This window comes from Lycium barbarum, chromosome 12 (genome assembly GCF_019175385.1).
Source record: "Lycium barbarum isolate Lr01 chromosome 12, ASM1917538v2, whole genome shotgun sequence".
Lineage (NCBI taxonomy): Eukaryota > Viridiplantae > Streptophyta > Magnoliopsida > Solanales > Solanaceae > Lycium > Lycium barbarum.
In genome coordinates this window covers 105,112,937-105,127,335 of record NC_083348.1, presented here as the reverse complement: position 1 = coordinate 105,127,335, position 14,399 = coordinate 105,112,937, and the positions used below count along the sequence as shown (strand labels likewise).

General features: G+C 33.7%; 2 protein-coding genes across 2 annotated transcripts; both read right to left on the bottom strand.

Moving 5' to 3' along the window:
* Window positions 1–4,215: 4,215 nt before the first annotated feature.
* Window positions 4,216–5,575, bottom strand: LOC132623226 (class I heat shock protein-like). Its single transcript, XM_060337959.1, has 2 exons — window positions 5,293–5,575; window positions 4,216–4,697 (listed from the first exon to the last, which is right to left on the bottom strand). The coding sequence occupies exons 1-2, from the start codon at window positions 5,426–5,428 to the stop codon at window positions 4,402–4,404; spliced, it is 432 nt and encodes a 143-aa protein (XP_060193942.1). The 5' UTR covers window positions 5,429–5,575; the 3' UTR covers window positions 4,216–4,401.
* Window positions 5,576–7,370: 1,795 nt separating this feature from the next.
* Window positions 7,371–12,711, bottom strand: LOC132623056 (zinc finger protein CONSTANS-LIKE 16-like). The gene is made up of 4 exons (XM_060337758.1): window positions 12,079–12,711; window positions 11,358–11,682; window positions 8,273–8,491; window positions 7,371–7,724 (listed from the first exon to the last, which is right to left on the bottom strand). The coding sequence occupies exons 1-4, from the start codon at window positions 12,480–12,482 to the stop codon at window positions 7,701–7,703; spliced, it is 972 nt and encodes a 323-aa protein (XP_060193741.1). The 5' UTR covers window positions 12,483–12,711; the 3' UTR covers window positions 7,371–7,700.
* Between the last annotated feature and the right edge of the window lie 1,688 nt (window positions 12,712–14,399).

The window sequence follows — 14,399 nt, the reverse complement described above, 5'->3', positions numbered from 1 at the left end:
ATAAGCAATATATATATATATATATATATATATATACTATGTTCAAAACACGATTGATATAACATTGTAATTTGTGCTCCGTATCTAAAACTTTATTATATTAGTGTTTGCTAAGAATACAAAGTCTGCACTTTTTTTTACACTGTTTATTTTTTTAATATGGGATTCACTTTTTTTTTTTATATATATATATTGCTTGATTTTGTCAATATGAGAAACTATGTTCAAAACACGATTAATATAACATTATAGTTTATGCTTCGTATTTAAAACTATATGTGGAATAAAAATTTTGATTTCATACAACTACCCATTTGTGAGACTACAATGGGTATATGGTTATTGTTGTTGTTGTTGTACACTTGTACTAACACAAATTATATTTTTCTTTTGTTAAAATATCTACTTTTATATCTTGAGTTTGGGCCTGGGCTTAGCACGGGCCTCACATAACTAGTACTTTATATAAGCATGGGTTGGGGGTGGATCGTCGTCTGTTCCCAATTCATGTTTAAAAAAAAAAAAAAAAAGAGTGGACCTCATGTTAAAAAATTAAAAAATATATATAAAAAAAATCTTCCAAACAAATGTAAAAAAAAAAAGGTGGATCTCATATTAAAAAAACTAAGCAATATAAAATTAAAAAAAGTACACCTCATATTAAAAAATCAAACAATATTCATATAATTTCCAAAGTATTCCCATAAAGTCAATAATGGTGAATTCATTGCCATATGCGTATCAATCCATTAGCGGGATCAAATGAAATTATTGTACAGCAAAAAACGTGAGCCCCATATTATTGATTTTCTTCAAAAGATTAAGTAGTTAAACCATATAATTTTCTTTCTTTTCTTATATTAGCCTGAGATCTAATCTAGATATTTAACTGTTATATTTGCTATTCCACCATGTCATTTATTTGTTACGTTTACTAAAATAAATATACTTAAAATATTTATATTTTAATTTTTATTCTTACTCTAATAAATGTGAAAAGATTAACGTCGTAAAAGAAAAAATAATAGTAAATGGAGATCAAATAATAAATAAGGTAAATTAGTCAAATTATAATTCTAATTGACGTTTTCTTTAAAAAAAAGTGCAAAAGACAACATGACAAGTAAAATGAGCTAAACTAAGAATATTCACCAAAAATAAACAATAATAGTTCTTCATTTAAATAGAAATCAAATTTCTACTTTATTTTATTTTAAACATGTAAAATTAATTTAATAATTTAAATTTAAATTATCCAAATCAAAATTTAATGAAAAATAATAAGTATTGTTTATGTTCAATCTACATACATTAACAATATAATATTTTACACCTTTAAATTAGTCGAATTAAAATTTAAAATATCAACTGATGCTTAAATATTCCTATTATTTTGTCTAAAAGAAAGGAAAATAGTTTCATTTTAAACAAGTCTGTTCTTTTAAAAAATATTAATAAATTTTTGCAAACTTTATATCCGTTGCAAACACTAATATAATATGATTTTAGATACGAAGCACAACCTACGATGCTATATTAATCGTGTTTTAAACATAATATGTATGTGTGTATATATATATATATATATATATATATATATATATATATATATTATCACTACCCAAACAAAACTACATACACATAGATACACTACAATCTAAAGTGTTAGACCCGTACCTAACACGAGCATTAGAGGTGGTATCGTCGTCCACCTCCAACTCATGTTAAAAAAAAAAGTGAACCTCATATTAAAAATAAAAAATAATAAAAAAAATAAGCCCTATATTAAAAAATCAAAGGAAGGTGGAAGCAAAGAAGATGGCGTATGCGAAGCTGATAGAAAGCAAGGATGAGGTGGAGATGTGGACGAATAGGGAACTTTATAAGATAGCGAGGAAGGAGGCGAAGTCGGTGGTTTCGACGGCAAAAACGGCAGCTTTTGAACGCCTCTATGCTGAACTAGAAGAGAAAGGTGGGGATAGGAAATTGTTCAGGCTAGCCAGGGTGCGGGAGAGAAGGGCGCGCGATGTGGATCAAGTGAAGTGCATTAAAGATGAGCATGGAAAAGTATTGGTAGAGGAGACTCTCATTAAACAGAGATGACAGTCATATTTTCACAAACTCTTGAATGAAGAAGGGGAGAGAGACATCGTGTTGGGAGATTTGGAGCATATAGGGAGGCGTCACGATTTTGGGTATAGCAGGAGTATTAAGGTCAAGGAGGTTAAGGGTGTTGTCCGTAGGATGCGCAGGGGAAGAGCGACCGGACCTGACGAGATCCCTGGGGAATTTTGGAAGAGCGCGAGCTCGACAGGTTTGGAGTGGCTAACTAGGTTGTTTAATGTCATCTTTAAGACGGCAACGATGCCCGAAGAATGGAGGTCGAGCGTAATGATCCCTCTATACAAAAACAAGGGGGATGTCCAGAGTTGCGAAAACTATAGAGGTATCAAATTACTAAGCCATACTATGAAAGTGTGGGAAAGAGTGGTGGAGATGAGGGTGAGGAGAGGCGTGTCTATTTCAGAGAACCAGTTCGGATTTATGCCGGGACGCTCAACTACAGAAGCCATTCATCTTGTGAGGAGACTGGTGGAGCAGTATAGGGAGAGGAAGAGGGACTTGCATATGGTATTCATCGACCTAGAAAAGACTTACGATAAAGTTCCAAGAGAAATCCTATGGAGATGTTTGGAGGCTAAAGGTGTACCTGTAGCATACATTAGGGTGATCAAGGACATGTATGAGGAAGCCAAAACTAGAGTAAGGACAGTAGGAGGGGACTCAGAGCACTTTCCAGTTGTGATGGGGTTGCATCAAGGATCAGCTCTTAGTCCGTTTTTATTTGCCTTGGTGATGGATAGATTGACGCGACAAATTCAAGGTGAGGTGCCATGGTGTATGCTTTTCGCGGACGACATAGTCCTGGTCGATGAGACTCGTAGCGGAGTTAATGCTAAGCTGGAGGATTGGAGACATACCTTGGAGTCTAAAGGATTTAAGCTGAGTAGGACCAAGACAGAGTACTTAGAGTGTAAGTTCAGTGAGACACCCCAGGAGGTTGGCATGGAAGTTAGGCTTGGTGCTCAGGCCATCCAAAAGAAAAGTAGTTTCAAGTACCTTGGGTCTATCATGCAAGGCAGCGGGGAGATTGACGATAAACTCACACATCGTATTGGGGTAGGGTGGATGAAATGGAGGCTAGCTTCAGGAGTGCTATGTGACAAGAAGGTGCCACCACAACTGAAGGGCAAGTTCTACAGAGTGGTGGTTAGACCGGCTATGTTGTATGGGGCGGAGTGTTGGCCAGTTAAGATCTCTCACGTTCAAAAGATGAAAGTTGCCGAGATGAGAATGTTGAGATGGATGTGTGGGCACACTAGGAGCGACAGGATTAGAAATGAGGCTATTCGGGATAAGGTGGGAGTTGCCTCGGTGGAAGACAAGATGCGGGAAATGCGACTGAGATGGTTTGGGCATGTGAAGAGGAGAGACATAGATGCCCCAGTGCGGAGGTGTGAGAGGTTAGCCATGGATGGTTTCAGAAGAGGTAGGGGTAGGCCAAAGAAATATTGGGGAGAGGTGATTAGACAGGACATGACGCAGTTACAGCTTACCGAGGACATGACCTTAGATAGGAAGGTGTGGAGGACCCACATTAGGGTAGAAGGCTAGTATATAAGTCTCGTTATCTTTCCTTATTAGTAGGCGCATTAGCGCATTATAATTTCTTGTGCTTTGATTTATGTTATTATTTGCTAATTTCTGTACTTTGATTACTCTATTTTATCTGTGCCGCTTTCGTGATTTGCATTTTCATATCGCTTTGAATTCCTTGATTATCCTGTTTTACTGTGTCGCTTGCATTATTTCATTGCAATATCGTTTTAAATCTTTTAACCTTATCTGACCCCTTTTTTATGCTTCTATTGAGCCGAGGGTCTCTCGGAAACAGCCATCCTACCTTGGTAGGAGTAAGGTCTGCGTACATTATACCCTCCCCAGACCCCAAGATGTGGAATTTCACTGGGCTGTTGTTGTTGTTGTTGTATTAAAAAATCAAACAATATAAAAAAATAACTACATATAAAAACACTATAATCTAAAATGTTAGGCCCGTGCTCATACGCCATCTAATACATAGAGAAGATTTTGAAAAAGGTCCTCTGGTTAAAATTGTTCATGAGTTTTACTATTACACTAATTCAACTGTGATATGACAAGTTCAGATGATAATATTCAATTATTAATCACAACTCACAAGGAAAATTACAGAAAACATAAAAAGAACATGAACGACACTCAAAATATACAACCTTACAACCTCACAATATATTAGTTTTATTACTACAATTAACATAATGCATCCACTTTTCTTATAATTATTATTACTCAAAAGTCTTATTTTTCTTCAATTTCGATTACTTTGGAGTAGGGTTTTTTAACTTCCTCTTTAGGGACAGTCACAATGAGGACACCATTCTCCATGGATGCCTTCACTTGATCTGCCTTTATATTTTCTGGAAGCCTAAATTTCCTGCAGAAATTTCCTCGGTTACGTTCCACTCTATGCCACTTGTCTATTTTCTTCTTCTTTTCATCATCAGCTTCAGCTAATTTATCTGCCTTCCACTCCCCACTAATTTGTAGTACTCTTCCATTGTCCACTTCCACTTTGACATCCTCTTTGCTAAACCCTGGTATCAAGATATAATAATCAAGTAATTAGACGTTTGCTCTCTATAAAAAAAATTTCTTAATTAAATGAGATGGCCACAAATTTAGTTACATGATCAAAGTAGGTAAAAGTTTCTTTTAGCCAATGGTTTGTGAGAAACAAACTCTCCGTCTTATAAAGGTAAGGGTAAGGATTACCTACATCGTACCTCGTCAGACTCTACTTATATGATTAGACTGGATATGCTGTTGTTATCAAAGTATGCAAAAGATCATAGTTTTGAATTTCAAAAAATAACAACACTTATATGTATCTTGCAAAAGATCATAGCTTTGAATTTCAAAAATAATAACACTTATATGTATCTTACCTAAACAAATAGAGATTGACTATATAAATTCTCACTACAAGTAGAGATTGACTATATGAATTCTCACAAATAACGTCCTCATAATTTCAAATTAATTCACCGTCGTTCAAAAAATTAAAAGTACACTCTTTTTACTATCTTAAACTTATACGTGAGTAGTCACACATTTTAATACTTAAAGTATCATAATATAATATAATTAAATAATTAAAAATGCGCTCTTTCTAATAATGCAGATTAATACCAGGAAGGTCGGCGAAGAAGCAATGAGCTTCAGGGGTTTCTTTCCAGTCAATAGGGGTACTCAAAACTGGACACATATTCATCATGGCAACCATTGGGTCGCTGTTGCTCAATAAACTGCTGATCATCTTTGACATTTTTACTGTATTTCTCACTTCGATCAACACTGTCTAGTTGCTAATTAATTGTATTTCTGCAACAACCTTCAATTTGTCTGGAGCAAGTGAAACTTTGTGGAAGTATATATAGACAACAACAGACTATGGATTGTTTAGGAAAAAGAGAGTTCAAATTGGTCTTGAAACTTCTTGGATCTTCTTAAGGTGGATTGGAAAAAGAAAAAAGAAACCAATTAATTCAGTAGCACTTTTTGGATAGTTCTACAAGCTTCGCTCTCTAGAAGGCACTTTCGCTTTCATTGTAGGGAAAAGGGTCAAAACTGCCCTTTACTTGATAAAAATATATCCTACATTACAAATTTGGATAAAAAAATACCCTTTTCGTCATTAAATTTTTTAAATATATCTCTATCTTAATGAAAATTAGCAACATAATCTGATTTCATTTTTAAACCCGATCAAACTACATAAAAATCCCATATGAAACCAACTTGTTCCTGAATACTACATCTAGAGCCACTAGATAGAAGAGCGGGTAACCCATATGATTTTTTACTTAGTTGGGTCGGGATTAAATATAGAGGGTTTAAAAATGAAATTGGGTTATGTTGGGAATTTTCGTTAAGACAGGGATATATTTAAAAATCTTAATGTCGGAAGGGGTATTTTTGACCCAAATTTATAATCGAGGATATTTTTAACCCTTTTCCCAAAATAGATGGATATTTTTGACCCTTTTTCCTTCATTTTATTCGTCCATCAAGCTGCCACATGTACAAGTTATCAAGAATTGGTTCTTTAATCAAATTACGCATTTTGTTTTTTTTTAAAAAGTCATTCCCTTATTTTTCTTTTAATTTACTACTATATACAAGGGAGAATATAAATTTTTTATAGTCCTCACAAGAAATTTTTGTCTCTTTTTACCTCTAATTAAAGTTTTATTACTTTGTGAATCCTCGCACATTTTGGTAAATTTTGAGAACATTAAGAGCTTTTTTTATGCCACTAAAATGATGGTGTCATGGAAAAGATTAGTAGCCCACAAAACATGATCATACATATTTGAGTCATTTATGAGAAAATATTATTAAATTTGATTAAAATTATATTTTTCCTTAAGAATGTATTATAGACACGTAAAGAATATAATTATCATGTCATTCAAATACTTCTTCTTAAAAAAAAAATCGCGTGTTTAGTTTGAGACAACATCTACAAAAATATCTTGTAATATTAGGACTTTTAATTATTTATATTTATTTATAAGTTAACTTTATTGATTTCATCATACAAAAATATTCTTGCATTAAATAGTTTTGACATTAATTTAATATTGTAATTTTTTTTGGGTAAAAAATAAGTAAGCCCATATAAGTTCAATTCAAAGAAACATATGAAAAGCTGAATTTGGATCATCGGAGACTTTAATCTCAAAATAGTTAAGTAAATAGAAATTAGAAAAGCCATTCTTTGATTTTTGTTTAAAAATCTAATATATAAACTAAAAAAATATTTTCCTTTAACTTTCAGATACATTTTTGTACTTTAATATTTTGGAAGTCTTTTGAAAGTATCAAATTGGTGTTACAAAAATAAAGAAATAATAACAGAAAAAAAAATTAAAAGATGTCTACAAATTGAATTTTTAAGGTCGGTTTGAGCCCGGTCATGGGACAAATGACACTAGTGATTGCTATATTTGGAGCCTTAGGATAGTTACAGGAGTCTTTCTTTTAGTTTCCTATAGCTATATACTCTTAAGTTCTTCCGAAAATCTATAAGCTTGTATATAGCACAATAAAGAAGGCTCATTAAAAAATTCATATATTATTCTAATGAATTCTTGATTGATCAGAAAATATGGCGAAACTTTACATGAAACGTGCATTTTTAAGAAACAATATAACCCATGTTTTGACATAATATGTTAGAACAAAAGGTTATTCAACAAATGGTATAAATTGGAGGCCCTTTATCCATTAATTTCAATGGTAATGACAACACGGTAGGACTTTTTGCTATTTTCACTTTGATTTGAACTATTGAGAAAGTAACAGTTTATATCCGAACAAAATGAAACTCTTACATATCTCTGCATTTTCTAATTTATGTGCCCTGACTTGCAATATGGTAGAGCTTTTACAATTTTATTCATTGATTGACAAGAATTCCTTTGGGCATGCTTCTCCTTTTAACAGTATAATATCAAGATATATAAAACACTACAACACACATACTGCTTTTCATTGCATCATATTTAACTGCTCCAATTGAGGTAAAACACACTTCAATCCCTCTTAACAAATCTCCCCTGCAAATCAGCAAAATGCGGACAAGTTAAAAGGCAACATTATTACAATGTCTGATGTCAAGACCGTGATATTTACATATGGGTCAAATTTGTTCCTATACTGTTCGAAATTGAGCAATTTTCGCCCTTTGTTAGACTTATGGTCTAGTCTTACCCCGCGTATAGGAAAAAGTCTCATTTCTTGCCCTCGACCCTTAATGAATCTCCAACATAAGAGTAATTTTAAATCATAATTTTAAGTTAAGGTGATGATATTTCACTTTTTTCTCGAATAATTTGGACATTTGGAGACCCCAAATTTCACACAAGAGCTTCGCTAAAGATAAGAGCAAATACAAGACAATTTCTAACGACAATGGATAAATGAACCAAAAGTTTTTAAGGGCGGGCAAATTTGAGCAATTTTGAAAAATATATGAACAACCTTTGACCTTTACCCTATACATATTACCAATTGGAGTACCTCTTACCTATGCCTCAATTAGTAAACTAGTTGGGACATGTTTTTTATGGCATGAATATTAATGAAGAAAGATGCAAGTAAGTACCTTAACGCGAGGGCGCTTTTCAGCGTTGAGCTTGCGAACTTGATAGCGGATAGTTTTAGAGAAGAGCCTGTTCTGTCTCTTCTCTTTGTACCTCATTACACTCGCCTCCCTTCTTCCAGCCTTCAAATTCAAATCCTCCTCTATTTGTATACTTTCACTTTGTTCACTTCCCATACCTTCTGGTACTCTATACAGAACTGCACTGCTTCCCATTAGCCCCTATACAAGAATGAAAACAAAGTTAAAATTTATGAGGTGAATTGGGTTTCAATTAAACTTTTAGTAAAGTTAATTCAGTTTTCATCAAATTCTTATTATTAGCTAAGTGGAAAAGAGAGACTGAGCCAAACGCTTAAAGACACGAGCATACATATGACCAGTGTTTTAAAAGGCGGGGGCGTTTTATATATGCCTCGGCGAGGCATAAGCCTCGAGGCACGGGACGTAAGTCCTATGGATATTTTATTTTTAGTATTTCATAAAATAATATAATTACACACACATATCTGTGTGTGTCTCTCACGCGCTGATCCTCACAAAAAACTAATCAAAACAATCTATTATACGCCACTTACAACTTGTAATTATATATAACATCATTTTACAAGAATAAAAAATACAATGAAATAAAAGCTATTGTGAAATGCAAAGCAACTCTAACATCTTAACTTTCAAACAATAAAAAAATCACAATTTCTTAAAATAATATTACTATCATACTATTTATTTTATCACTGTAAGCAAATAATCAATATTTATCCGTCTTATTATTTAAACGTAACTCCTTCATGAATAAAAATAAAATTACTTTCAAATAGCGAAATAATAAAATATGATAATTTTGATACATATAGGACAAAAAAACCCATGAGAAGTGAAAATGTACAATTCAGCTATGTATTTTTACAAGAAATATTAAGTGATATTCATCCTCACGATGTTCTCAAATAGTATATGCAATACTACGACTTGTTATTTGAGTTAAACCCGATCTTCTTATTTCTATAGATGAAAAATTATTAAATATCATTCATTTGTCAAACAATTATGAGAGTCAACGATTTTAATTAAAGAATTTAACATATAATATGAGTAAGAACTGTTAGGCGTGTTTAGGGCGTACAGTCGGGCGCTTAGGGCTTAAGTCTCACAAGAACTAAGCCCTGCATGTGAACCCCGAGGCGTTTTGTCAGTGCCCGACTTCGGGACGAATCCTGAAATTGCCTTTTAAAACAATGCATATAACACAACATCTAGAGTGTGTTTGACAGTGAGGAAGTTCGATTTTTTCCTCTATCTATCTTGATTTTTTCCCTACTTTTGACGATCTCACTTTTTTTTTTAAAAAAACCAAGAAATCCCTGAGTGCACAGGGCACACAAGGTCCAAAATCTGTGCATAATAGGCCTGTCACTGTACCGTCTCAATTTAAATACCATGGTTTTGTCTACGACAGAGTTCAAAATTAAGACGTGTATTTAACTCACACATCACGTGCTGTGCTCTTATCACTAGACCGAAAAAATATTTGATTTTTTCTTTGTGTTCTATTATTCTATGTATTTTACTATACAAGTTTAAGGCTTCCTTAATATATTTTGGTTTTAGACAACCAATTTCAATAAACCGCCCTGGCCTACGCACTGACTAAAATTACTGCCTAACTACTGCCAAAGACAATTATGTAGCTGTGGAACGAAAATTCACATGTTTTTCTGATGTTTTTAGAGAGAGCTACTGTTCCTTTTAGAACGGTTCATGGAGCCCTAGCCTACAGCTTGCAGACGAATAAAGACACGAAAAGTTTCAGCTAATTAAGTAAAAGCGAAATTAAGAGGGCCCCCAAGTCTCAGCACAATTCAAGTGCTCAGTAATTATTGTCAGTACTACACGGCTTCAACATTAACATCTATCGACCTACCGCTTCAACATACCAACACATATTTGGTACTCCGATCTTATTGTCCTGTATTGTGGCATTTAGTCGACTCTTTTGTAAATAATATCTAACGTGAAATGTTTTACAAAGACTGTCTTGTGATATTCAAGGTTATGGCCTAACAGTTAATAGAACGGTGGTAAAAATTATGAGAGATGACAAAGACAGAATAATACGAGAGTTTAGTTTTGGTGGAACAGTAACCCGGTATTGTATTAGTGGAAGACAATAAATACTTGGTGAAATTTGTGGTGTGGCTGTAAATAATTTCGTAAAGTTAAATTATTTCTAAATGAATATGACATTTTTTGTTGGGACAAACTAAAAGAGAAAATATGCCACATAAATTGAGACAGAGTAAATATACCATCATTGTGAAAGGAAAAAAAAAGAAAAAGAAATCTACCTTATTTGATGCGAACAGTAAAATAAACAGAAAAAACAATAAGTTCAATCTTATTAGATTGCTTGCGAATGAAATATTTTCACCCAACGAAAGCTATAGTATCCAAAGAATAAAAAAGAAAAAGAACTTCATATCTAGGAAGTCTCATACGCCAGAAAGAGAAATTCTTACGCAAAGCTGATTTTGCATAGAGGATGGAAGTAAGCTGACATGGATGGATTTCACGCTCTCTTATCTTATCTTTCTAGCTGACGAAAATCTTAGCCAATTGTTATCTCTTTTGCAAAATTAAAGTTGCAACGGAACATTTTTCTAGGTCAAAACAAATTAAAGCATTTCTATACTACCAATCACTGCTACATATTTAACACTATAATTGCAAAACAAGTTATTTGCCAGTTATTTTTACGTTACTAACCAATGCTTATTAAATAAATTGCTTGCAAATTATATTTTGTGTGTATTAGGTTGTGTAAATATCAATATTTCATCTTGAATAGATTCAAGTCACGTATCATATTACATTATGTTTGGTTATAAAAGGTTATCTTTCCTCAATTTGTCCAAACCTAAACAAAGTGACAACCTAAAGATAGCATCTTTTTCTGATATCTTAGTTCCTCATCTTTTAACTAACTATGTAAGATTAAAAAAAAAAAAATGTAACATTAATGTTACTTGTAACTATAGTTTAAAGGACGTAATAACGTAAATTTCAAAGTAAGGTAAGGAAAACTAACGTGGGGTGAGAAAGGCGTTTCGTAGGCGAGAAAATCGTCTTGAATATCCGGAACGATCTGAGGAGACTCAGCCTGAAGATAGAGCGAACCCTTATCAGACCAAGCATTCAGTATTTCGTCATAATCAAGCTTTAGTGACAATTGTTGTTGTTGTTGATGATGATGATGTTTGTTCCTCGGACAACTGCTAACTTCCTCGTCCTTCCTCGTCTCACTATGTTGATCGAACTCAACAACGTCTGAGTAAACCACCCATTTCTCTTCCTCCCTGTGATCCCTCTCTTTGTTTCTCAAAGCCGTCCGTACAAGCTCACCTTGTTGTCCCCTATAAGATAAAAATTAACTCAAATCTTTTAGTAACTCGTTTAACCCGCTCAATTTTTTTACAAATTGGGACATCACACCTTTGTTAACTTGGCTTAACATATTGAATCTAAATCGACTCATCAAATTACTGGGTCAAATATTATTAATCGACAAGTCAAAAATGCAACTCAAACCAAAACGTGCAAAATCAAACTAAACTTGAAAGAATTTGAGCTAATAATTTAAGAATGATATATTAACTTCCCCGTATTTTCACAAAGCAAGACAAGAAAAAGAGAGAAGGCTGGGTCATATTGGACAAGTTCAATTATGACCTGTTAACCTGTCCCGTTCCAATCCATCTTGATTTAAATAAACTATAGACTATATAAATCGTTCATTCAAAAACCTCTACCTGTAAGTGTCGGCAAATGTCAAGCTCGCCTCCTCCGATGAAACAGTCATGTAATTCGGAACACTAGTACTTATGTTGCAGTCAATTTCATCCTTGGGAGAAACGAGAAGTTCGTTAAGAGTAGTAGCACTGTTTTCAGCTCCAGAAAAGAAGAGTGCTACGTTTTCATCATGGGCAGTACTATCTTTATCATCCACCAAATTTTCTGGATGCAAAGGGAAGAGATTGAGCTGATGAGAACCCTCATCATGATCATGGTTGCTACCGTTAGATGATGAAGCGACCATATGATCCGACGGTTGAGATTTTTTATCTGAAAGCTCAAGACTAAGACTTAGGAACTTTGGTTTTCTTCGCTTCTTGTTTCTTGTTTTGGATTTACGATTTTTTTTGTATACACACATAATTATCAGATGAATTCACTGTGGCCTTTGTTGGTTTTTAGAATAGTGCTCAACCAAATGTGTGACAAAAAGTATGTGGAAAAGTTGAGAAAAAGTGTAGTGTTTGTGGGGAGGACTTATTTTGATGATGCTTTTGGCGATTGAATAGAGTAGAAAGGTCAGTGTCGATATCAGGTTGAACTTTTTGACACGTGGGAATCGGTGATTAGATGAGAATGGGGATTGTGTTGTTATCTGGATTGCGTTGCTGGTGCCTTACATTTTTTTTCGTGGAGATATAAATAATGGAGTAAGAATAAGGTTAAGTGAGTCTATTCACGTGATTGAATTTAAAATCATAACTAATCAATGCTAATAGTTGGGAACTACAAATGGCTGATTTATGCAGGTGTTCCAATTTTTATTCACCATTTAAATTTTTGTTCATTTAAAGTTGGGTAAATATAGCCTTAGGGGAATAATCCTTAAGGGGTGGTTTGGTAGGTAATCAAAATTATCCGGGATTATAATCCCGGGATTAATTTATCCCATCTATTGGGATTATTTTATACCATCTAAAAGATGGTATAAAGTAATCCAGTATAAGTGGGATAAGAGGGGATATCACATCTCTTGGGATGAGATGCATTTTATACCTTGTTTGGTACAAGGTATAAATTTATCCCAGGATAAGTTTATACCTTCTACCAAACATGGTATAAAAAATTAGTGCCGGGATATCCCAGCTTATACCATGCACCAAACGACCCCTAAGAGAGTCCGGCGTCAAAATGACTTCTTTTTAAAGCTAATAAACAAAAATAGGATGCTTTTTTTTTTAAATACCAAAATGGGTATTTCGTGGGTTATCCAACGAAATACCCAAAAAAAATACTGTTCTGGTCCGGAAAATAAAATTAACTGATCGTTGCATTTCGCCACAAGTGGAGCGAAACACATTTTTTTTTTTTTTTTGCATTTCGCTACACTTGTAGCGAAATGTAACAAATTTTTTTTTAATTCGTTCATATACCAATGAAATGGGACAAAATTTATTTTGTTCCATTTCGCTGGAATATGAACGAAACCCCCCCCCCCCTTTTTTTTTTTACCGTTTTTCTGCTCTTCACATCGCTGTGGTTTTAATTTTATTTTTTTGTACATTTCTGTTGGTTCAATCAGTTTCGGACGAGCATTGAATAGTCACATCAAAATAATATCTTTTACATTTCGTGACTTAATTTGCGATTTTTTTTTTTACTTTTCTCCGTTTATAAATATTGTCCTATCTTTACCTATGGTATATCCTTCGTCTTTCAATTTTCTTTTATCAATCTCATATCTTTCATATATTGTTTTTCTCTTATCTGTTTCATATCCTTCAACTTTTATTTTTTCTCTCATATATTTCATAAAAGATGACGGAAACTCATGTTAAATTGTATTTATTTTGGGGTGGTGAAGTTGTGTATGAAGCAGGTTCGGTTAGATACAACCGTGGTCCTGAAATAGGGCAAAGGTTTCCAATTTCCCTAAAATATGATCGTATGCAACGCGTCTTAAGGAGCAAAATGTTCGTAAATGATCCTGAACTTTCAGTGGTTATAACGGGACGATGTCCAAGTTCATTTACAACCGATGGTTCACCAATTTATGGTAAGATGCCAATTACGGACGATGAATCTTTGTCGTCATTTCTTCGTTGTCCTGAGATTTTTAAAAATCACATATGCATAGCGGCGCTTGACATGTATGCTACAGTTCAACGCTCTACCCAGGTTGAAGTACCAACCGACAATGAGTTCGATTTTGGAGGTACTACCTATCTCCCAAGTTTGAATATTGGTTTTCCAAGGGGTGAAGTTCAACAATAGACAATTGTAGGATTTGGTAGTCAATCAAATGATAACTAATTATGGTACACAGTATGATGGTGTG

Bases quoted from the DNA above. Each gene is read 5' to 3' on its own strand.
- LOC132623226 (XM_060337959.1), bottom strand. From the start codon at position 5,428: ATGTCAAAGATGATCAGCAGTTTATTGAGCAACAGCGACCCAATGGTT. The intron at 4,698-5,292 runs GTATTAATCTGC...TCTTGATACCAG, and splicing joins CTTCTTCGCCGACCTTCCTG to GGTTTAGCAAAGAGGATGTC.
- LOC132623056 (XM_060337758.1), bottom strand. From the start codon at position 12,482: ATGTGTGTATACAAAAAAAATCGTAAATCCAAAACAAGAAACAAGAAG. The intron at 11,683-12,078 runs GTAGAGGTTTTT...TTTATCTTATAG, and splicing joins ACATTTGCCGACACTTACAG to GGGACAACAAGGTGAGCTTG. The intron at 8,492-11,357 runs GTTAGTTTTCCT...ATTCTTGTATAG, and splicing joins AAACGCCTTTCTCACCCCAC to GGGCTAATGGGAAGCAGTGC.